Source organism: Vulpes vulpes, chromosome 11 (genome assembly GCF_048418805.1).
Source record: "Vulpes vulpes isolate BD-2025 chromosome 11, VulVul3, whole genome shotgun sequence".
NCBI lineage: Eukaryota > Metazoa > Chordata > Mammalia > Carnivora > Canidae > Vulpes > Vulpes vulpes.
Genome location: NC_132790.1, coordinates 70,222,979 through 70,248,760, shown reverse-complemented (window position 1 = coordinate 70,248,760; position 25,782 = coordinate 70,222,979). Strand labels below are relative to the sequence as shown.

The window sequence follows — 25,782 nt, the reverse complement described above, 5'->3', positions numbered from 1 at the left end:
AGGTAATAAGAAACCTCTACTTCTGTGGTTATTTTCCAAAACCAAACCATTTTACCAGACTCTTAGTAACTTTCAATGGAATGGAAAGGCTCAGGTCTTATGCTACTAAGTCATAGTATTTTAGAACTGGAAAGAACCTCAGGTATTATCTAGCCCAACTCCCTCCTTCCACAGAGGAGGAAGTTGATCCAGAGAGATCATGACTTGCCTAAAGTCACACAGCAAGTTCATGGCAGAGCCAAGGCAAGACCCAGGACTCCTGATTCCAGTTCTACAACATCATTGTCCTAGGGCCATTTCTTGATGAAGGTGTGACCTGGTAGGAAAAGAAAAAAAGCAAAAATAGCAGGAGGAAGAGAACCAAAAGTACTCAGCTAATCCACAAACAGAATAATGAAGCCCCAGATTGTCTAGATTGGATTGATCATCAAAGACAGGTCAGTATTTGTAAATGTGGGAAATGTGAATGAGCCCTGCTGGGTCACTTTGGTTCCCTTATTAAAGGGAGACAAGGAATGGGCTCTACTCACAGCCCTATTTCTCAAATGCTTCCTCTGTTCCAGGGATTGTTGCATTTGACATGCATTATCTAATTGAATACTGAAAACAACTTGCAAGGTAGGAGATGATTTCACAGACCGGAAACCCAAGGTTAGGTCTGCTGGTCACACAGCTAGTAAGTGGCAGATATGGGACTCCAACAGTTTTTCTGATCATAAAGCCTGAGCTCTTACAATGCCTCGCAGGGTGCATTCAAAATTAATTTCCACCCAGTCCAGAATAACACTGAGCTTTTTTAACCTTATAAACATTCCTATTTTTAACTTCTCAATCCAACAATGAAATGGATACTCAATAGTAACAGTCCCCTACAGTGACACATCTAAATATTCGGTTCCAGGTCAATCATTTTCACATATCCTTATCAGGCATATTGTTAGCAATGGCTAAAAGTCTTTAAAAGATGAAGACAACACACTCAGCCAGAGGTGGGGATTAACCCAGGATTTCCTGCCTAAAGCCCTCACGCAACCCTCTTCTTTTTTAAAGATTCTGTATTCTGTCTTCTTTAATGGGCAAAGTAGGATATTTCACAGAATTTTTTTGTTCTACTTGAGAGAACCCTGTTTATTGCATAAATGGGAGCCGTGATTATTTCCTCTCTCTTGAGGAAAATCCTCATTGCTCTTTTCTTTCTCTCCTTTTTTTTTTCCCCTTCTTTTTCTCCTTCTTTTTTAAACTAAAAGCTGGAAACTTCCACTGAGGGGCAAAAAGCTTATGGCAATAGAAATCATTAAGCCTTATGCCTGGCAAAATGGAGGCCACACATTGTGAATGACACAATTCTTATTTTATTATTAATTAAAATGATTGGTGTAAATCCCTTGCACAGTGAGGGAAGAAGAGACCTACTCCAGTGGCTAATCTCACCACCATATGCTGTGGCACTTTGAAAACTGGGTAGGAGGACTGGAGCTTAGAATGTTTTTATGGGCTAAAAATATAACAAACAACCAACTGCAGGATGACTCATGCGATAGCACTCGACTTCACATTCTTTAAAAATTACTGAACACGATGTTTTCTGCCAGTGCCCCATCTCCAAAAATGTCCACAAAATAAATTCCTGTCTCCGCTTTTGAAAAATATTAGGAATAGTCTGTGAGGTGCTCACCACATGAATGTTGTATGTAAACTACACCTCATCAAGGTGAATGGACAAGATGGCTCATTTGTCATCTATTGCAAACAGAGTACTGCTAACAGTCTTACAGACAGGATAGGGATAATTTAATCACTTCCCCTCATGTGTTGTCTAGATACTTTGAGAGTTAGGAGTTGATAGGGAAGGGGTAGGATGGAAACCACCTAGCAATGGCTGGGAGTAAGGGGTCTGTGGGAGTGAATGCTAGGTGCCTTCTCTCTGTCCTCATGGGTTCCTGCTTTCTTTTCTGCCTGGTTGATCTCCTTGAACCAAACCTTTCCCCAATCAACACTCCTTGAATATGAAACAAAGGAAGAAGATTACTTACAATCTGTTGCCATGCCAACATAGATGCATTTTTTAAAGCGACACTCCTGGCACTGATTTCGCGTAACTTTGTCTATGACACATTTTCCTTCATATTTACAGGAATAGGATGGATGGAGATTTTTCTGAATGGTTCTTCTAAAGAAACCCTACATGAGAGAGAAAGACCCAAGACAACATTTTCATATTTTCTAGAAACAAACGAGTCCAGAATTTTGTGTCCTTATAATGGTGATGGGTTGTTTTGGATCTTACCTGTGTATGGGCCGGCAGCTCTTACCTATTTACACATAGGACAATTAGCCCAAACCAAATCTAAAGAACTCTAAATCTGAGCTGAAGGAAATGTCTAGGACTACAGAGTCAGTATCTTTGTGGCATCTAGTTAGGAAAAGAGGTTAGTGGGAAAAATCTAGTGTTCATTTTTATTTTTTCTAAAAAAATAAGTTACATTATTTCATTTCATAGAGTGCCAGAACTGTGTTGTTAAATGAAACTGTGAAGAACCTTGCTATACTTTGTCCTGGAGAATAAAGGAGCAGGAAATTTGTGATACTCTATTAATTAGTTAATCATTTAACTGTTTAGTAATTAAATGGATGCATTAAATGGCCTTTAGAGACTGAGTTTAATTCTTGTTTTTGACTCTTGAAATGTCCATGACCAACTCAGATAACCCTTGAAACAACAGTATTTGGGGAGTAGAAAATACCAGACTCACCACCCAATTTTTCTCAGTGCTCACTGCATTGGGGTTTTTCCTTTCATAGTACTCTTTCCATCTGGTGTTGGTAGACATATATCCTGAAGTTACAAAGGTGTCTTCCTCTCTTAAGGCACAGGAGGGGGCTACCATAAAGGGTGCTGAGGATGCCATTTAGTCCAGGTTTAGATGACATAAACCTTTATAGCAGAACCTTCCTGGACATGATACTCCAGTCTTGGCTATGGTGCTTCTGTATTGTGGGCACTAGTGATGACAGAGAGTGTGCACTTATTGTAACGGGCACAATGCAAAGTGCTGTAGATGCCTTCCATATCTTTCTGTCCCTTCTACAACCTCATGAAGCAGGTACTCTTAATATCTCCATGGTAGGGATTAAAAAACAGCCTCAGACAGGTTAAATAACTTGCCCCAAATTGTGTGGTGAGTATATTGTGGAACGCAGCCTAGATCTCAGTAAGATTCCAAGTCTTATTTACTTAACTGCTTATAAGATATGAACTGAATCCAATTTTACTGTATTATTTAAATGTTTGAGATGGACAGATTATAAATAGTGCGCTCCGCCTTTGTTTTATCTGTTTTAGTAGACTAGCAAGGCAAAAAACAATTTTGAAGGATACTGTCTACTAAAGCTTAAAGAGTCCTCTAACTTTGTTACGTAAACAGGGACTGACACACCAGCTGGCCTAGATTAGGCCCAAATTTGAACGATCCTGCTGAACTTTCCTTGGTTTTGATTATGTACATACACCACTTGCATATTCAACACTCAGACATAGGAGCTTCCTTATAATGAGAAGGTCAAAGGTATGATTTTATATGGGGCAAAGCAGAATAAAATGGAAAACTGACATCCATGACTGAAACTGATGGACCTGATTTGGGGGCATGGGTGCAAATCCCTTATCATTTCTATTGTTCAAGTTCTAACAGGAAAACTGCCCCATTATATTTTGGTTTTCCTTAAACACTTAAGTCCATCAGTTTGAATGATACTGACAAAGTGTTGTAAGATTCACTCAATCACACAGGGGCAGCTTTTTGAACATGCTGGCAGTGTTTCCCTGAGTATTCAAGGTGGGCAAAATCTGCCAGAGCATGAATGTCAGGGCATGCCATAGTACTGAAAAGCAAGCTGCCCTGTGAACCTCTCTATTTCTACTGCCCTCTTCCCAATTCACCCTTCATGGGTCACCCCTGCCTGGAGAGCAAAAGAGACCTGGAGATTCCTGGCAAGAAGATATGTGTCACAGAAAGGGAAGAGAGAGGCTGTGTAGCATACTTCCTTCTGGAGGCACCCAGAGGTGGCAGCACCAAAGTCCAGGGCTCAGGGAGAATGTGCGTTGCTGTGAGGATAGGAAAATTGTTGGGGACATCTTTTTCTCACACATACTCTGATGTCGACGCATGTTCTGGAAGGGAGGTGGAGCATACTGAAGAGTCAGACGATGCTAAGGAGAGAATGAGCTGTGACATACCAGATACTGGTATGTATTTTTAATTTTTTTCAAAAGGCTACTCTGTGAACTTTTAAATGGAATGCATGAAATAATTTATACTTTGCTTCTGTCGAGAAAGGTGTTGAGGTAGCAGGCTCTACTATTCATAGTATCATCTTTTCTGTGACTTATCTTTGATGACTTTTCTCAGGCACTTCATGGACCAAATCCCCTTTAAGATATTGGCTTCCCCCCTGAGTTATAATAAAAGCATATTTGACACATGATGAGGGATCACTTTGTTTAAGTAAATGTAAAGATACAAGATCCCTTAATTTTAAAAAAGTAACAAAAATTAACTTCTCGAAGTGAACTGAATAGAAAATGCGTAATATAGTCTACCTACAAAAATCTTTAGAGGCGAGCTAATAGAAGACATGTCTCAGGAACTAAATGAGGCCAATATTTCATTGATGATTTGTTGGTGAGGAGAGGTTTTGCTTTTATGAATCAACATCTGACATGTTTCCTTGCGTTTTGAGAAGAACTGGATTCACTCTTTGTGGTCCAAGATGATGCACTGATTGGTGTGGTAAGGAGCTAAGTGTCAGTGGGCTGGTTCAATATTTGGGCAACTGTTAAAAGCTATGGATCTTCCTTAAAAATAACAGTTTGTTGTGGGGAAGTATCAACATTGTTTCTATAAAAGATGCATAAAAACTGGTTCATCAAAACAGAGAAAACAGCTCCAAAAGATTTTTGCTGTCTTCAGGGCAGCACCCCAAGTATGGGGTAGAAATATTTTTAATATGCAAGTCTGAATAAACAGTATGAGAAACATAACCTTTTTCATCTTTGGCCACTCTTAAAAACTGTGTTTCCTTTGAAGAACTCTGTTGTCTTTTTCCAAGATACTCTGTCTTTATATTAAATGCATGTTCTGCATAATTACCCTGGGAAAGCTGCTTTCTAATTTTATGATGGAGGCAATCCTAGAAACAGGATTTGATCTGAGATAAAGGCATAGGGGCTGAAAAATCTAGCTTTTTGTGACACGATTTCTTCTTTTAGGTAAACCTCAGTTGCATCAGGCTTCAAACATCCTGTTATCTTGGGAAAAGAGGCTAGTGGATTTCTTGATCATCATGAAGACATACATGAAGCAGGGACATGGATTAATAGGCTTGGCTCTCCCTTTGTTTAAGTCAGTCACTAATAAGCATTAAGTTCTCTGTAAGGCACATTCGGTCTTTAGAGTCACTTTGGGAGTTGAGTATTAAATGGAATTTTCATTAGAGTTTCTCCCAGAATTCAAAATTTGCCATTAGGAACTGATTTGAAAAAATCTCAATGCTGCATAATCAGGTAGGCAAAGCTTTCTGAATTGGGGCTAATTTGGAAAAAAGGCCTGTTTGAATTACTGAGCTTTCAGAATGAGAGAATATATCTAAAGTAATGCAGTGTTATTACTTTCAAATCAAGCCAATAAAACTATGCTTTTAAGAGACAGTCTGCAAGTCCCCCAATTAATAAATAGTCAAGATTTACTTGTATTCAGTTCCATTAAACTCTTTAAGACATTATTTTCATGGATGTAATAGCAATCTTTAGCACGATCTTTGTTAAAAGGTACGAATTCCACATCAAAGGGGTCTGGTTGAATGAGAGCACACTATGTCACATTATGAAAGTCTTGCAGATATAGGGCCTTGGGAACTTGGAAACACCCCGATATGCCCTGATTGCAATGGATATATCATTTCAACACTTCCAGCAGGCTTCTGCTAAGTGTTTCTGAATTTCATGTACAAAATACAGAGATTTGCATGGAAGATCTTCCACTAGGGAAATGGAGCACCTTACCTTGAAACCAAGCTACGATGCTGATTTTGGGGGTCTAGGGTCAAAGGTTAGGAGGAAAGGAAGGTAGTTGGAGGAGGGGAAGAAAGAGGAGGAGCTGAGGTAGGTGATAGAGAGGGGGGAAGACTGAATTGTTTTACACAATTTAATACAGTCTTTGCTTTAGAGTTTACATCTTGTGATCATTTAGTTTTAAATATAAAAAGTAATAAACATTTACCAAGTAAACATTTAAGAAGTCTTTCCCTGACTTAATATACTTCCTCATTTATAAAACATTAGCTGAATGCTGGATCTAGCACTGGGTTAAGCTTTATCTATTTCTGTAGTAGACTGTTTTCTAGGATAAGTTGTTGGACCGAAAGATATTTGCCGGAAAACTTATCTTAATTTTGATGACGAAGAGTCTAAGTAGGCAAATTTAGTCTGACTTTTGGGAAGTGAACTGTTGATCACTAATGTATCCTTGTCAAGTATCTCCTGAAGATGGGTCTGTAGAGCATAAAATTAGCTGATGGATGCCCAGAATTTACTTACTGGCTGAAGGCTGTGCGGAAAGCCAATTTGGACAATTTCAGAACATAATTAAGTCTAAGTAGCCTCAAAGATATTCCCTAATGGAGCCCTTAAAAGTGAACATATTAAAAAAATAAAAGTGAGCATATTTACTCAGATTAATAGCATGTGGTAGAATGAATTTTGTCTCCTCAACCACTGGAGATAAAGGAGGAGGAGAAATGGTTATTTCTTGGGATAATAGAAAATATCTATGCATTTTTAAACTCATGGTGAGAATATTAATTTTTCATCTTATTAGTTTTCGCCCTGTCTAAAAAGCCAGACATTATACTCTTGCAAATTCATGTAGTTATTTTTGATTTGGAAAAAATCAGTAAATTCAGTTCTTGACCATGCCAACAAATGACGAGGACAGCCAGACACCTGGATGATCACAGGCCGTGAATGTTGGAATTTGGTTCTAATTTGAACTTAAACTTCATGTTGCATTCTGGTGGGATCCTGGGATGGGGACTGGAGCTGGGCTGAGCTCTGGTCTCAGGGCAATTACCTTGCAGCCTTCACACGTGATGCAGCGGTAGTGATACCCGGTGGCTTTGTCACCACATACTACACATAGCTCGTCCTTGTCTAAGTAACTGGGGATGTACCCTGTGAAGAAGGAAAAAAGAGGAATGTGAGGAGAAAATATCATGCTAAAGTCAAAGACACACCATAGCTTGGCAGAGGATAAAAGGAAGACAAGAGGTAAGGCGCGTGAGGGAGGAGGCAGGACCAAATTGTTTTATACACTTTAATCCAAATTTTGCTTTAGGCTTTACATCTTGTGATCATTTAGTTTTAAATATAAAAGGTAAATAAAATATTTAACAAGACAAAATTTAAAGTCTTTCCCTGACTTAATATACTTCCTCCATATCTTATATTTATCCACTAACTTCTCTCACGTGTACAGAGTTGATACTATGCCCAGGATTTCAGAATGCCTTAGAAATAGGTGTGATCACTATTGCTGTGCAGGTGGGAATACTCATGAAAACTGTTGGAGCCAATGAATCATGCAGAGAGGCCAAGATCTGAGACATCTGGAGTGCTCTGGGTTCTGGAGAACACAATCTCTCTTACAAGGCTTATTTTGGAATTTTCTCTTAGAAGACTGGATCTGCTTTAGGATCAAGGCACCATGCAATAAATTCAGGAAACATTATGGTTCAGAGATCATCAAGTATTTGAGGTGAATAGGCTTTCAGAGGTTTGCTTGGCCTACCTCAGGGTCATACTACAAATTAAGGCAGAGGTCTTCTAACCAGATCTTCTAACTTCCAGTATAAGTAACGCTGGTCTTTTTCTAAAAATAGACAGTTAACTTTAAGTAGAATGAACAAAGCCATCTAAAATTTTTTTTGAGTAAACTTGTGCCATTATGACACAAAACCTGAGAATTCTGGGTGGTATGAAATAATGGAGGCTATTTATTAAGAAAAAAAGAAAATCCAACCACGATAACTCTCTGTGTAAGTGTACTATTGGTTTATTACTTTAAATTCCGTGGCCCAGGAAACTAAAGTTTAAACACAAAAACAGGGATGCCTGGGTGGCTCATACTTGAGCGCCTCCCTTTGGCCCAGGGCGTGATCCTGGAATCCCAGGACTGAGTCCCACATTGGGCTCCCTGCACGGAGCCTGCTTCTCCCTCTGCCTGTGTCTCTGCTTCTCTCTGTGTCTCTCTTGAATAAATAAATAAAATCTTAAAAAAAAAAACCCAAAGCAGAAGCATCCTACTTCCCACTAGTCTTTGCCTCTTTCCCTTCACTTGTAGACAATGTCCAAATATAAGAAACTGATTCTAAAGGGCAAACTCAGTTTCATATGGTATCAGTGGTTTACCACTGAAGCACATATCTTTAGGTGAATGCAGAAATCAAAACAAAATTTGCTCTGTTGGGATGTGGATAAAGGAAAGGCTGAGAAAATAAAATCATTCCTTTTCCTGATCGTAGCCCCTTATGAAGTTCCTTGACTTGATAAACTCTTACTGGTTTCAATAAAGATTAGCCAGGTTGAAATGACAGATGACTTGCTGTATGTTTTACCATGACATTTTCATAGGCCTTTTATTAAACTAGGTCACAGAGGGCTTACATCCCAGAAAAAAATCCACAAAGGAGATAGAAGAAAATGAGTCCTTTTCACAATTTCTTAGAAATTACTTTGTTCAGACTTTATTTTAGAAAAATGGCCCCTTTTGGGAGGGAGACAAGTGACTTCAAAGTGAGATCTGGTAATGTACAGGATTATCTTCTTAAATATCACAGCTTTTCTTAGTTTACTTTTGCATCATGCAAACCATGAGTCATCTGTTGAATTTGCTTCAAGAGTTTCAAAACTTTCATCAGACATTTTTAAAAAGAGAATTCTGGGAGGGATGTGGACAGAAAAATAGGGGACTGGAATGATTTGTGTGTTTATTTAATCATTCATCTATTCATAGGTTCAGAAAACATTTATTTAGCATGTACTATGTGCTTAGCACTGTGCTTGGTACTGAGAATATAAAAACAAATAAGGCATGGTTTCTCCCCCTGGTAAGCGTACGTGTAAGAAACTGAGTTCTATACTTCCAGTCCGGGTCATTCCTTAATGTGAGAAAAGGTGAATGAAGGAAAGAACATGAAAGGTGCTGAACTCCACTGCAAGGAAATGCAAAGTCCAAATCACAAGGAGACACCACTCAACTTAGGGTGGTTATAATAAAAATGACTGACAATAACAAATGTTGGTGAGGATATGGAAAAATCTGAAACCTTATATATTGCTGGTAGGAATATAAAATGTGCTTTAGAAAATAAAGCACATTTTGGCAGTTCCTCAAAAGGTTAAGCAAAAAGTGACATATGATCCAGCAGTACCACGCCTAAGTATATAACCAAGAGAACTGAAAATACATGTCCACACACAAATCTGTACATGAATATTCAAAGAAGCCTTATTTAGAATATCCAAAGGATGGACACAACCCAAATATCCATCAAGTGATGAATGGATAAACAAAAGGTAGTATACTCATACAATGTAATATCATTCAGCTGTGAGAAGGAATGCTACAATATGGATGAACCTTTATAAAATGAAAACATTATGTTAAAAGAAAGCAGCCAGACATGAAAGGCCACATATTGTATGATTTCATTTCTCTGAAACGTCTAGAATAGGCAAATTCATAGAGACAGAAATTAGATTAGTGGATGACAAGGCCTGGAGGGTGGGGAGAGTCAGGAGTAACTGCTAATGGGTACAGAGTCTCTTTTCATGGTGATGAAAATGTCCTGGAAAGAAACAGTATTGATGGTTGCACAACTCTGAATATACTAAAAACCATTGTTTTTCATGGATAGGTTTTGTACACTTTCAATGTGTGAATTTTATGGTATGTGGAATAGGTTTCAATAAAGCTGTTATTGCAAAAACAAAGAAATGAAGGAAATAAAAGAGAACATTTCCATTTGACAAACATTTATATGAGTATACTATGTGCCAGGCAATATGCTAAAGATCTAAAGATGGCTAAGTTTTCATTATTGGGCTTCAAGTCTGAAGGTGTACCTGAGAAGGCTAAAGATTTCAGAAAAGATTTCTGAAAGAGGTTATAATGCAGATGCAGGAGTCCAAACTTCAGGCCTAATGAAAACTGCATTAGAAAATTTGATTTTTGGTAAAGAAACTAAGATTCCAGTCAGATTAAAACGAAGACATCCAGATTGAAGCTCATCCAAGACCTAATGATCTGGGGACATGCAGGCTCACTAATCAACTAGATTTGGTCTGTCTTTCTTTGCTCTGATCACTAGGTTCAATACAGTGAGACAGGACTAAAGAGAGCTTAAGGGCAATACCATTTTCCCCACAATATAGACATGAAAATCACTATGACCAGGCCAGTGTGATTTCAGATACCATCACCAAAAGTGGAGATTTGCAATCTGAATTTTATACACTGTGCTTTGCTTTCTACTTTGGGCTATATAATCCATTACACTCAAAAGAGTGTTTGCTTCCTGGCTAGGTTTCTCATTAACCCCAAGTCCTAAGGTTGTATACCACTGTCTGGTAGGTAACTGATGGTGCTGTGGTTCAAATTTAATAGGTAATCTGTCAACATCTACAGGAAAACTCACTGGGGATTGCTTTATTCCAAAGGAGAAGTCCATCCATAGGAAGAAATAACACAAAATATTCTGACAGGGATCTGTGCCCAGAGAAATAACTAGTTACCAAATGTGGGGGGAGGGTCATAGGGGAAATGGTCAGAGATACTCTGAACTTAACACCAATGGAATTCAGTGGTCCCTCTTTAGGAATCAAAAGCAATATGGTAAAAGAATATATATATATATATATATATATATATACACACACACACACACACACATATATAAAGTAAAATATACATATATATCAAACTTCAGTAAAAAAGAATATATATATATATATACATATATATATATATATATGTTTGATTTGCCAACACATAACACTGAGTGCTCATCCCGTCAAGTGCCCTCCTCAGTGCCCATCACCCAGTCACTCCATCCAAAGATACAGATCTAGTGAAACGCTGGGGCACCTGCACCCCAATGTTTATAGAAGCAGTGTCCACAATAGCCAAACTGTGGAAGGAGCCTCGGTGTCCATCGAAAGGCGAATGGATAAAGAAGATGTGGTCTATGTATACAATGGAATATTACTCAGCCATTAAAAGGATGAATACCCTTCATTTGTGTATTAGTTTATTACAAATTTTATTTTTAAATAAAACATTTACAAGTAATACAGTTCATTATAGAAAAAGTAAAATACATAAATGAGCAAAACCCAAATTTGCCTTTCAACTCCCCACCACAGAGATAACCACTCTAGCATTTTGATGTTTCTTCATCTTGGATTAGCATGCGTGACTGTGTGTACCTGTTTGTGGGTGTATTGAAACATAGACTTATAAAACACATAGTAACTTTTAAGCGACAAAGTAACCCAATTATTAAAACCCACACTTTTCTAGTAAAGGCAGATGGAATGCATCTTTCCCCATCAGGGAAGTTATCTCTTGATCTCTTATCTGTTGAGGTTATGTAATAGTTGTTCAAAGTGAAGACTCTTCAGTTCTTGGTATCAGGTGCACATGGCAGGGATAAGGCAGAAAGAGGTACAGCCCACTTCCTTCTCATATTCAGGAACCAATTGTTATATAGTTGGATACTGTATTGCTTATGGGACATGCCTTGGAAGGGCCAGAGAATATTAAACAGAGTTTGTTTAATTAATTTTAATTTAATATAAAGAGAGTTTGCATCTCTTTAAACAGAGATGCAGGTCCCTCACCATTTCTCACTGTACTTCATGACTTGCCTGCTCTGTCTTGTGGTGTTGGTAGTAAGATACTGAAAATTTCCTTCTGCCTGTAGTTCAATAATTTATGTAGGTTGTTGAACAGTTTGACCTTTAAGTTCTTGTGAATCCTGGAATCTACTGATAATTCTATCTGTGTGTGGAATGGGCTCCTTCCATTTTCTGACTGCTAGTCTGATGGGCGGTTTGATTTGTTCTCTTATTTCTCCTAGATTATCTTCTTGGTGGGTAGATGAATAGGAGATTACTTATGTCTTTAGTTAAATCATCATGACTTTTACAGAAACATCTACTTAAGTTGGTTGCAGTTGCTTACATGGTCATCCTAGTGTACTCCACCCATCTCTTTCTTTTCTCTAAAATATTAATTCAGAACCATCTTATTTACCTAAAACAGTCACCACAGGCAATGACACATCAATTATCATGCCTAAGTCCGTTATTCATCATTAAATGTCATCCATCAGGGAGTAACATCCCACACATAATTAATAGGTAGGTGAAGATTCTCTTAAGATTACGGAATATATTTGACAACATCACATGCTAACTAGTTCTCCCAGAGAACTTAACCATTTCCTGCTCTCCTGATTTCTGTGTTTCTATCTTTTTCTTTTTTCATGCTTACCAAATAAGCCACATGCTGGCCAAAGATGCACTGCTAAGGAAAATGCACATGTAGTACAAGTTTTGTTACCAGGAATGAATGCTAAATTGATGTCAGTATTTGGTTCTGTCTGGAAGAAAACATGAGAAACACAACCCTGGTAGCCACAACTGCTCCTCTGTGAATTGCATCTGCAAATTATCACAAGTGACTGTTCACCCCAGAAAACAATTAAGACCCATGTTGATATGGTATAATTCAAGGGTGATATGTTTTCCCTAGCTCTTACATGCTCAGATGTATTATTTTTTAGACTAATAAACTATGCTGCCACTTTATCAAGCATATTATTATGAAAGCAAACTCCATCTGTTTGTTCAACAAAGACTTGGAATTTTTTTCAGTTGATGCTTGGCAATGTCTGCTTACTTGCCAGGTATTATCTTGCATGTAAAATAGGTGGACATTGTCAAATATTACTAACATTTCTCAACCTTTTTTGTTAGCAGCTTCATTAAGATATAACACACATACCATGTGACTCAATGGCTTTTTCTATATTCATAGAGTTGTGAAATTACCACCACAATCAATTTTGGAATATTTTCATCATCGCCCAAAGAAACCCAGTACCTTTAGAGGACACTCCCATTCCTCCTATCCCTTTCACCGCCCCCCTCCCCACCCGAGGCAACCACTAATCTATGTTTTGTTTCTTTTTTTTTTTATGTTTCGTTTTTATGTTCTACAGATCTATTTTATATATTTCATACAAATGAAATGACACATTTTATGGTCTTTTGTGCCTGGCTTTTAAGTTAGCATAATGTTTCCAAGGTTTATCCATGTTGTAGCTTAACATTAATTTAAAAAATCTGATTCTCAGAGGGATTTGGTACGTGGAAGGGGAAAGTTGTGTATATTTATGCTAGAAATCATGCAACAGGCAGTAAGCTTGGCTTCCTGGTTTGCATTGGATTCAAGGCTTTCCCATATATGAGTAAAATCAGAAGGCTGTCTAGTTTAATTCTCTTGAATGGATTACACTATATTAATCCATCCATCCATTCATCCAGCTAGCCAGCTATTAATTTATTTAACAAACATACATAGCCCTAATGTGTAAGACACTGGGTACAAACCTGAAACTGTATTAACTTGAAAGATATTCTTTTATTGCTGTCTACTAATTTCCAGCAGAGCTGCCCCAGAGGCTCCTCCCGTTTCACCAAATTTTTCCTCAGAACAGCAATCATCTTTCCACATTCCTACTACCCTCATGGAATCACTGAGCATCTTTGTTTTCCACCTTACCTCTGGCTGGCTAGACCCTTGCTGCTGGGGGATAGAAGGCATGGAGTCCCAAGTCTTAGAACTCTAAAACACAGGAGGTAGTAGAGGACAAGGAAAGCAGAAGGAGGACTAGATCAGAGGTGTTAATTCAGAAAAGAGGAGAGGACATGATGACAAGGGACTCTGGATTTCCACCATCTGGAAGTCTTAGGGGTAGAAAAGGGGGCAAAGCAAGTTTCAGACTATTTCTTCTGACTGAAAAATTTCTGAAACTAAAATATATTCATTTTACAGCTAAGTTTGGGCATAAAACAGATTCATGCACAAGTCACTAGCTAAACTTCCTCATCCCTGTCCCTGTAGACTCAGGTTTTTAGTAGCTGACACAACCTTTCAATCCAGAATTAGAACTAAACCACTTGAAGATGCAAATCGCTAGGAAAGGGAATAGATTGGTATAATGAGTTTTAGTCAAAATTTTAATCAAAGGGGAACACACAGTGACAATCCACAGTGTTTGGATTGCAGAGTGTTTACAGATCTCAGCCAACTTTTAAAACCAGAACATTTGTGGTGATTTCCTGCTTCATGTGAAAAATCAGAAGATCTTGCAGTACTGAGCTCAAATTCTCAGAGGGTGACAAATCTAATTGAACTGAGAAGGGCATCCCATCTTCTAAGAAAAAAAATACACTTTCCAGTTTGCTACAGTCTACACGACTCCCTATTGTGCCTCAACTCTGCAGCTAAATGTCAGTTGTCATTTATGCTTATCCTTCGATTATGTTTTTATAGGCAAAGAAATATTTCACAGATTTTTAATTTTTGTCAAAAGTGGGAAGACAGAAGTAATTCAAAGAAAAGGAGAGAAAATATATTTCTTTATGAGAGAAAAATATTTTTATCATATAACATACACACAATATGTATGTTACTTGAAAAGTTTAAATTAAGCAGTCCTAATGAAACAGCTGTGTTTTTAAGCCATATCAGCTCTCTGGCATGTGTAGGCTTTGGAATTTTAGAACTCTGGTACTAATGAGGTCTTTTCCTGCTTTAAAAGAGGGAATGGAGGGGGGGATGGAATCCCTGGGTGGCTCGGCAGTTCACACCTGCCTTTGGCGTGATCCTGGAGTCCAGGGATAGAGTCCCATTTCAGGCTCCCGGCATGGAGCCTGCTTCTCCCTCTGCCTGTGTCTCTGCCTCTCTCTCTCATGAATAAATGAATAAAATCTTAAAAAAAATAAAAGAGGGAATGGGTTGGAAAGCAGGAAGGTAAAGTATTTTAGAAGACTGGAGAAGGGGAGGGGACCAGGAAAGGTCACCAGAAATGGGTACTAGTTGCCTCTGATTTTGCTCTGAGAGTTTTATGGCATTGGGCTTACATGGAAGTTCCCACAATTATTTCAGATCCTGCATGTTTGAGAAAAAAATGGTTGCCTTTTCTTTATCTGAAAATCCATTCAGAATGAGATTCAGCGTTATAGCTCTGAAAACATGGGCTATCAGCTCTTCAGACTGATATTTAATGAAGGGGAATGAGCAGCTGCATTTGTCATCAGGATACCATCATTATTGTTATAGCTCTATTGGTCTGTCTGCAGGTATACCCTGCAGTCATAATAGATGTGCACTTCAGAGCACGAAGTAAAGGAGGTTATTGCCCTTATGGTGCTTATGATCCAAATGGAGTTTACCTAAATAAGCTGGTGATGAAGATGATGATAGATAATGAAGAGAACCCAAATCAAGACTATAGGAATGAGGTATAACACATATATGTAAGTAGTATGTTGCATACTCTGCAGTAGTATGTTGCATACTTTGGAACAACTCAGTATACAAAAATCTAGACTTTTCAATAGGAAAACTGATGAGGGATTTTCACATTACAAGAAGATCCCCTACTTCAGATGTTCTCTAAATATGACGTTCTTTTAATGCAGTGGTTCTCAACCAGGGGTAATTTCACCCCAGAGGGACATGTGGCAGTATCTGGACATAGCATTGGTTAGTCAAAGCAGGGTGGGAGCAGTTGTGTGCTACTGGAATATAGTGCATAGAAGCAAGGAAGGCTGCTAGGCATCCAACAAGGCACAGGTCAGCCTCCACAACAATCATCTGAACCCAAATGTCCATAGTGCCAAGGTTGAGAAACTCTGGTCTAATATACATTATATAAAAAAAATTAGGGGATCCCTGGGTGGCGCAGTGGTTTGGCGCAGTGGTTTGATGCCTGCCTTTGGCCCAGGGCGCGATCCTGGAGACCCGGGATCAAATCCCACATCGGGCTCTCGGTGCATGGAGCCTGCTTCTCCCTCTGCCTGTGTCTCTGCCTCTCTCTCTCTCTCTCTCTCTCTGTGACTATCATAAATAAATAAAAAAAAAATTAAAAAAAATTTAAAGATGGTGTACACAAATGATTCAGCACTATTGTAGAAAACAAGGGATACCTGCCTTTGAAGCCAGGGCCAGTCGGGAGCCAGGGTGTTGGAGAGAATGTGGTGCTGGTTAAATAGAAGCTGGTGGGTTCTGAGCTGAGTTAGTGACTTGAGGTGACGCAGGCTGAGAATGGCAGGGCACATGCTGGGGTAGAGCTGACAGTGGCTGGTAGCTGGAAAAAGTATCACTAGTTCAGGGAAGTATGGCAGAGAGAGTACATGGAGAAACTGGCCAAGATTTCTGGAAAACAGAGTGCGGTGTGGGCAGAAGTACAAAGCCAGAATCAAAACTTCCCTTGAGAGCAGGGAAGCCAGAATCTTCCCTGTGGGTAGGAGAGAGTTGGTGGAGTTAGTGTTTGATCTAACAGGGCATGGAAGAGGGTTTGAAACTTAGAGGAGGAGCCCTGTGATGGGTGCAGAGGGCAGGGAATCACAGCCACTGAGTGGCTAGAAGCAGAAGGCTTTGAGAAGGGGGATGACCATGGAGAGAAGACACCGCAACACCGCAGGAAGTATCTGTAGATGAGGAAAGAGGAGTGGGGTGACCACTCAAAAGCACACGTCTCCAGCAGAACAGGAAATTCTCTAAAGCAGCTTAGTACAGTACAGAGGGACCTGAGATGAGGGTGGTACCAAGGACAGCGCACGGACGCCCAGCAGTCGTGAGGATCTGGAAAAGGAAGAATAGACACTAAGTGAGCACTGGTACTTAGTATCAGTACAAGAAGATGGGGTCATAAAAGCTAGACCAGAACAGATGGTAGAGTGGAAGGCAATGGAACCTCAGGCCAATGCACCTGAATGCTGAGACCTAAGAAAAAAGCTTTGAGTTTGTGGGAAAGTATTCATTGAGGGATGCAGGGGGGCGGACATGAGCCCCATATGTAGGAAATAAACAGCACCAACAATCTTTCACAAGCCTGTCAGTCATCTGACTTCAGTTTCTCAACATGCCTTGAACTGCAGCTATTAACTTTCTTTGTGAGGAACTGGCAGTGGGTGGTCTAGGATGAGGTTAGGCATCCAGTGAGATTTCTGAAGGACATGCCTTTGACAAGGCCGATAATTAATCCTCGGAAAAGGAAGGACAGAAGAGCCAGCTCATGCTTTTGTCTGCACTTGGACTAGGTTTGGAAACTACAACGGTTCCTTACTTTGCTTCCAGTTCTAGATACTGAGAGGAGGAACTTTTAACCTCTTCCACAGCAAATGTGTTTTGTATTTTAAAACATGGTTCTATTGTTTTCTGGAGTGGTATTGTCTCTTAATAGTTGGGCCGTGCCTAATTTGAAATCCTAACCTTACATCAGCATCCCTACAATTACATAAGCATTACAGAAAAATCTGCAGTTGCATTAACTTGTCAAGTATTATATTTTAAAGATATGATGTCTGCAACACTTAGTGCATTGGGTGGACTAATCTTATGTGTTTAAATTAAACAAATTCAACTAGAGAGGGAGAGAGAGAGGCATAAAGAGAAAGTCTGGGGGAGAGAGAGGTAAAGGGGAGGTGGGGGTGGGGCAGGGGAGACAGAGAGGAGAAAGAGGGGCAGGAAGCGAAGGAGAGGTAAGTGTTGAGAAAGAAATTGAAATAGTGTGCAATCATCTCATCCTCAGCTTTGTGGCTGGGAGTGATTATGTGGTTGGGAGACTCATGAATCTTCCCTTTTTTATGGTTTTCTTCCTGCCTGCCTCTCCAGAGACTGAGTGTGATTCCAGGGCTTAAGGGTACCTGTTTCTCATGGAATATTTTTTTTCTGAGCAGACTTTGGAACTGCCTCATGTCCGACTCTACTATATAGCAGCCCTTCTTTAACTTTGAAAGAGGCCAAGGAAATTCTAATTAGAGATCATATTTCTTTGGGGCTTAACTCTTCTTTTTAATCCAGTCCTCTTGATGTGGGCCACTTCAAACATCCCTCAATTTAATTTCCATTTCTAATGTTTACATGATTATTCACATACATGAAATGAAGAAAGGTTTAGATTCCTGTCCCTGAGACAAAGGGGCAACGAAGAGAGATTCAGAAAGGATGGTTCTAGGTGCAGTTCCTGCTTTGGTTATTAATGTTTTTTTCTGCAACACTAACAATGTGGCTTTAGAACAAGAATGCGTGCAATCAAAACCAAAACTGAACAGAACAAAAACACTCCATCTCCTTGACCCGGACTCAAAAAGTCCAGGAGTTTTTTATTCTCTTGGACATAAAAATGAACTCTGATGCAAACATACTACATATAGGTGCAATTCCTATAAAGATGGCACATGGAAATGTTAAGCAAAGAATCTGGTGGACAGGGGTTGCACAGGACAGACACTCTAGGGAATGATTCTATTTAAATAGACCCAGAGACTGACCAGCAAAGCTGTGCAGGTCAGCCAGACTCAGGCTGTTTAGGGGACTCTGGAATGTAACTGGAATTTCTGGTGGAAACAACCAGTGACCTACACACCACCACCTACCTCCAAGCAAAAGAAAAAGAAAAGTAAAGAAAAGATACTGACTTTTAACTATGACGAAACCATGGTCACAAAGGAGAGGAACCAATTCCCCTCCCCTCTGGCTGACTTCCAAACCTACTCTTTCCTTCCTCCTGAGCTGGGGGCTTAGGTGAAGTGAGTGGTCAGAACTGGCTGTGATGACTGATTTTTAACCTGACAAAGTAAGGCCATGTTACTTGAAAGACAAAAATAAGGAGCTCATATCCTCTGAGTGATTGCTAGGGTTCTTATTATTTGTCCCTAACTTTTAAAAATGAAAACTGTGTTTTCTCATATTCTATATGAAAAATAAGACAGACGTTACATTCTGCATTTCAGCCTTCTTCAAAATGTAAATGCTATTGGCTCTGCTCCCCAGCCTAATTCTTGGAATTTTAGTTTAAATTTGATTTAATGAACTGAATTCTGCCGTTTTCTTCGTTCATGCCCTCAATGCTTCAGGAACTCGCTTGGCTACAGACATAAAAACACACAAGAAACAACACAAAGAGAACTAAAATCATTCTAATGTCTACCATTAAGATAACTAGTCTTGACATTGGGTTCTGTAGTCTTCCTTTATTTCATCTATGTGTACTGACAGTACATTTTTTTTTACAAGCATTATGATCATTTTCTAAATACTAGAAAATTCCAATTAAAGGCTAAAGAATAAGCCATCTTTAAAAAAAACAATGACAAAGTTAAGACAGCTGTGCTATGGAAGAGTTTATAGCGTCGTAGTGACAGCGACAAATCCAGATGAAACAATTACGAATTTCATGAAAACAGATAAAAATCCAATCGGAATAATGAGGTCTGCCCCACTGAACACCTGTTTAGAGTCTTAATTTTGCCTTAAGGAGATACTACTGATGTCCTCCAACAACAACAAAAATCAATAATGGATCAATATGGATAAACGTGTTGGGTACAACCTTTTGTCCTAAGAGACAGTTAACAGCTGGGTTTAGTTTTACTGGGATTTACTTAGAGACTCGTAACAGTAAATAAAGGCGCATTTAAGAATATTTGCCTGCTTTGATTTAGTGAGTTTGGCAGGTGGCAGTGGCCTTTCAATGGCATATGGCTTTGGGAAATTACATCAATATATGCATACAATATGTCTTAGCCTCTAGTTCAAGCGGCAAATTAATTAGCAAAGAATCTGGTTTAACGTTCTATGAGCAAATATCCTCCAGCCTGCTTGAAGAAGATATCGTGTAAAGACAAAAGAACAAAAGAGTAAAAGAGCCTGAAAAGTTTTGCAGGAATTTTTAAGAATAGCAGAATGCCCCAATAGAGAGGAAGGCACCAATATTGTCTTGAGGTCCCACAACACTGTGAGATGCACATCCAGGAATGTCTAATGAGGCAATGTTAACTTCTTCTTTTCAAAGATAAATTACTTATAAGTATAATATTAAATGAAACAGAAAGCACACATTCAGCCTATCTGAGCCTATAGAGGGCTTCTGTAGTGTGCCCCATGTGATAAATGAGAAATTCTGATACCCTCCAAGAGGATGTGAAACTAGAGGAAAATGCAGACAAATTACTCTAAATATGTTTTCTGCTATAATTCCCTTTATATTTCATATTTGGAAGTTGGAGAACAGGACAGAAAATTCAAACATAGTATATGGTAAAAACTAAACAGGAATTTGAGGGATTTTTTTTTTTAGGCTTTGTTTTCAAAACAGGCTACTTTTAATTACAGAGTCACATTAAGAAAAACAAATCATAATTTTTATAGGAACCATAATCAACCAAGCCACATTGTTTTAAGATAATTTCATGGAGAAATTGACCTTTGAGGATCAAAGGGCATCATATTTTTGCAAATTACAGAAACCTGTAAATTTGGTTTCCTATGCAATATCCTGTAGATAGTACACAGAAAAAAAAAGAGTTTCTGGCATATTTAAGAATAGAATAGAATTTAAGCTATTTCCAAAGTATCTGGCAGATGCTACTGAGTTTCCTGTTACCTGCTTATTTACTTTATTTTTTGGTATACAAGAAATTTTCCATTGATAGAAAATTACACAGCACTGTAAAGCTACAGTGTCTATTAAGATAAATGGATTTGCACTTGTTTTCACTTAGCATATTTTGAAGGGTATTTTACTTGCTTTCATATAGAGAATTCATTTAACATGATTCCAGACACATAATGCTTTAGGGACAAAATGGCATTAGAAAGCATATTAGTTCCTTTTTGAGTTTTACATTCTTATAGCTTAATATGGTCATGAGTAGATTCTTCACAGCTTACATGGATCAGTAAACATATCAAGATGAACAATTATAAAACCTAATATATCAACAGTGCACGATCATTAAAAATCACTAAAATATTTTAATAATGAACTTTTAATATGAAATATCAAGAAAAAGTCAAATGAGTTTTTAATTTGAACCTGAACTGGGGAGAATTATCTCACTTCAAAAGCCACAGTGCCTATCCACCAAGGGGAAGCCTTTTACATATTTTCTTTAGCACAGAAACTGACCTTATTCATTTTAGGCAATACACACACACACACACTGTCTATCATCTATCTATCTATCTATCTATCTATCTATCTATCTATCTACCTATCTATCTATCTAAATATGTACACACACACACACAGCTTAAAAAGTCAGCTCAATCCAGCTCTCATATATGCTTTAAAAAAAGTGCTTGGAAATCTTTATTGCTCACGGACCCCTTTCAATCACCTAGCAACCTCTCTCTTTACTGCTGTTTTTAATTTCAAACACTCAGCGCTTAAAGTCAAAGATTTGACAAAGCTGATGCAAACTGTAACTTTAAAACACAACAGAAACAAACACGGAAACTTTTAACAAATTTAGTAAAATGGTCCCTACCTTTTTTCTGAGAGTACGATGGCGACTGCACTTGAGAAAAAGTAGGCTTTTCTTCAGTGAAATACTCAGGTTGGCTGTATTGATTCAGGGCCATGTCCAAGTCAGAGTCCTTGCTTTTCAGCATGTTTCCAGGGTAACTACAGGTATAAGGCTGATTCACTGCCCAGGCCTGTTCCATATATATGTTGTTACTGGGCACAGCCTGAGCGTTGCAACCACTGTAACCCGGACTATCTTCAAAATACGTGTAATAATCAGTGGCCTGCATGTAGCAATTGCTGCCGGCAGCTGGGTGCACTTCATATACTTCTTGCATACAGTAGTTCATTCTGTTACCCTGGTTCAGTGTCTACTTTACATATACACACACTCTACACATGCATTCACCAGCCCCATACACCCTGAGAGCTGGGCATATACGCCGAGAAGTGTCCATCCATACGCATGAAATGAAAAGGAAAGATGAATAAACACCACCACCACACAGCAACCCCAGCCTGCTTTACTTTGGAATAGCACCCGATGTACTAAAATCCTATTTAGATTGAGCTGTCTTTTGGGCTCTCCTGCCATTCAAACATATTGGAAAGCAGATTTCTATCAAAGGGTCTTAAGCTGAGAACGCAGCTAATTCCTGGGGTAGATGGCATGCAGGTAGGGATGACCATCACCCAGCTGGAAGAGTAACAGCAAGAATGCTCCTGTTCCTCTGAATCTGGGAAGATTCATTTTATATGCCATTTTTTAACCCCTTTTAATGTGATTAGAAAATGATTACTCATTGCGATGTCATGTGGCTTGACAACTTAAGCATGAAACATTGTAAAGACATCTTAGACAATATCCTTGGATACGCAGAAAATCCTAAAATCAATAATCCGGTTTATTAGCATGACCCAGAGAAAATCCCAGTAGTAACGAGCCTGATGACTGACTCCAAAACATTAATCTAGTCATGCAAATGTTGGTGGTTAAATCTGTTGAATGTTACTGATTCCATCCATCCTCCTAACGACACACAGGTTCCACAGGTTTTAGCAACATGCCAAGGAAAGGAAAGCCACTTCTGAAAACACCACTGGTGTCTGTGAGTTCTGTTTTGTTCCTTGCAGCTGAGAATTTTCTACATCATTAGCACTAATCTACATGAGACCTAAAGCTTAATTTAGCTTTGCTCATTGGGTTTTTATGTTTTCTTTATAAGCACACGAGGGAGAGTATATGTGCTGGTACGCTTTCATGAAGAATTCCCTCTCTTACGGCAGTTCCCCCTCCATTTGTGCTTTATGGCACTCTTTGAGGTAGTTTGTGGGAAACAGTGTACATTCACCATTTTCTTCTAATCAAATCTGCTTTTGGGTTCATTTTTAAGTTTAAATGTGATTTAAATAGTATTCATTTGCTTGAGGTTTAAAGACAGTGACCTTTTAAAGAGAGAAAAGCATTTTCCATATGAATCACCATATCTTTTAACTAAGATGTGAACAAATATCAAATTAGACCCTAACTGCTTGCTAAGATGATTACTAAGGGGTGGATAAGCACGTGTATGTCCACTATATGCATGTGTTCTAGATCGTGATTCAGTAAGGGCCAAAGCTGCTTTCTTTGAAGCTAGGGGTTTCTTTCTCTTTCTTCCAGAGACTTAGTTGGTAGGGCTGGGACTCAGGGGGTGACATTTACATTTGGGTTCCTGCTGGCCCATGAGTGTGTGACCTTGTTGGTATTTCCCTCCTAAGGGACCACAGACAATGTAATATTATAATACTCAACAGTGAAACCTGCTCTTTGGATATGAAACTCTAGTCAACTACAACACAGGATTCTAGAACACGGATAAATGACTGGAGGGAGGACGGTAGAAATGACAGTCATTCAACAAACACCTATGCAGTGTCTGTTAAGTGCAAAGCAGTGGGGTGGTGGGAGCAGAGATGGCTGTTCCAAAAGTCAATCCAGCCCCTGCCGCTAAGTAGCTCAGTAGTACGTGTATTCAGTACTGAGCCAGTGGGCCACTGACATGTAAGGGAGTCTTTAAGTGCTAATAATTTAATTTTTTAAAAAAGATTTTATTTATTTGAAAGAGAGAGAAAGAACAAGCAAGGGGAGGGGCAGAGGGAGAGGGATGAGCAGACTCCCTGGCAGGCTGGAAGACAGACGTGGGGCTCAATCTCAGGACCCTGGGATCATGACCTGAGACAAAGTCAGACGCTTAACTGACCAAGCCACCCAGGCACCCCGAGGGCTGATGATTTTGTAAACATAGTCAAGGAGCCACTGTTCCAAGGGAAGAGAACAAGAAACAGATGAGGCAAAATAAGGGAAGGAATCCAGGTAGACCCCGTGGATGTTCAGTAATAAGACTCCTCAAAAAACTACAACTGAACTGTTAAGACAAGTAAAGGGATTTTCTCCAGATTGGTACATTTGAATCAGGAAAATGAACTGCAACATCCCAGGCAGCAGGAAAGTGATCCTAAGAAGTAATGAACATAGCTAACATTTTAATAGTGTTTTTAGTCTCTGATTACTCTTAAAACGAATAAAAGATTAATTCGCACATGTTTTTAAGAACACATACACATAACATTACAATTAACATTTTCTCCCTACTGAAAATGTCAAAACATTTCATTGGAAGCAGTGACTATTTTCTGAAAACCCTGGGAAAAAGGATACAGGCCTTATGTTTTTTGTCTGATTTCATTTATTTATCTCAAATTTCCCCAAGCTAATCTGAAAATTAACCTTTCAATAAAGCAGTTTTCTTTCCTGGCAAACACACATGTTCTGAGGCCTCTTTTTCTGGTTAGGAGCTTCATGGCGGATCCCTCCAATTCTGCAGTTATGCCCAGTGCGTTTCCTGGCTCCCTTTCTATTTCACTGAAGGCACAAATCCAAGCAATTTCTTGCTTTTCACCAGTAACAATAACAACCAAAGCCAGAGTCTCAACTTTCATGCCAAAGGAACACTTACAAACAATTTCCAGAAATCTCCAAATGTGCTTGGAAAATCAGAGCGCTCTTCTGCCCCAGAACTGGATATACATACTGCAGCGAAAAGGGAAAGAATGGCTCCCAAAACTTTTTTTTTCCTCGATTTTTACAAAACACAGGGAAGACCCCTGAGACTCACTGCATTAAAACAATCCTGAATTGCCTCAGAAATCTTTGAACAGGAAAAAAGGTTCAAAAACATAGTTAAGAGAACTTCCTCCCTAACTTTTATCTTTTGGAGAAAACAGTACAAAACTTTCTGGAATGCATTCCTTCTTGTTCCAAGTAGGGGATGTTCTTTATGTGTAGTAAGTGCACGAAACTCTCATTACTGTGAGCCAAAAAAGGAGTCCAAGACTCACGTTGAATTTGAAATATGGCCCCTCACACCCTGATAAAAGCAATCACAGTGCTGTCACTTGTGATCGATCTGGCGTGCTTCTCTGTAAAGTCGATAAAGCAATTTAAACGTATTATGTGTCACAAATGAGGTGCGCTTCGGGAAGATTGTTTTCTTATTTCCCTGGCTGACTACTCTAATTTAGTTACTTAAGGGGAAGCTTAAGACTTATTTAACCCATAGTGCATCTAACCACCTGAAATAAACTTGGGAGGGCTTTAATAATTCTCATTAGAAGTGTTCTAATCAATAATAGTTTATTATGTAAATACATCTCTGTCTTCGGCTGGCAGGAAATGACCTAAAAGGGTAAGACTAATGGTTTCACTTGGAAAAACCTCGAAGGTAAACAACAAACTCTCAAGGTCTCTAAAGGAGGAAAGTACCTTCTTTCCTTGTGTTTTCCTCTGTCTTCAGCTGTGTTGTTTCTTAAATAAGGCTGTACATTGGCATCACATACACGCTTTAAAAAACGATGCCTAGGTGTCATGCTCCGAAATTCTAATTTAATCAGTATGGGGTGAAACGTGAGCATCAAGATTTTTTTGAACTTCCTTGGGTTATTTGCACAGGCAGCCGAATTTGAGAACTGCCATTCTACTGGGTGCCCGACCATGGCCCCTTTACCATGCTCCAGGGTGTCCTCCACACTTAACTACTTCTTCGTTTGCACCTTGGGTGTGTATTTCCCTTAGTTCTT

The 25,782-nt window shown here is 39.0% G+C and overlaps 1 protein-coding gene across 50 annotated transcripts in view; it reads right to left on the bottom strand.

Annotated features, from left to right (window-relative positions):
* The window catches only part of THRB (thyroid hormone receptor beta), a 372,815-nt gene that overhangs the window by 27,623 nt on the left and 319,410 nt on the right, over positions 1 to 25,782 (bottom strand). For all 50 annotated transcript variants that reach the window (XM_026006411.2, XM_072726693.1, XM_026006409.2 and 47 more), the window contains 2 exons: positions 7,128 to 7,228; positions 2,034 to 2,181 (listed from right to left, as the gene is read on the bottom strand). In XM_026006411.2, the coding sequence (XP_025862196.1) occupies positions 2,034 to 2,181; positions 7,128 to 7,228 (249 nt within the window). The remainder of the gene's footprint in view (positions 1 to 2,033; positions 2,182 to 7,127; positions 7,229 to 25,782) is intronic.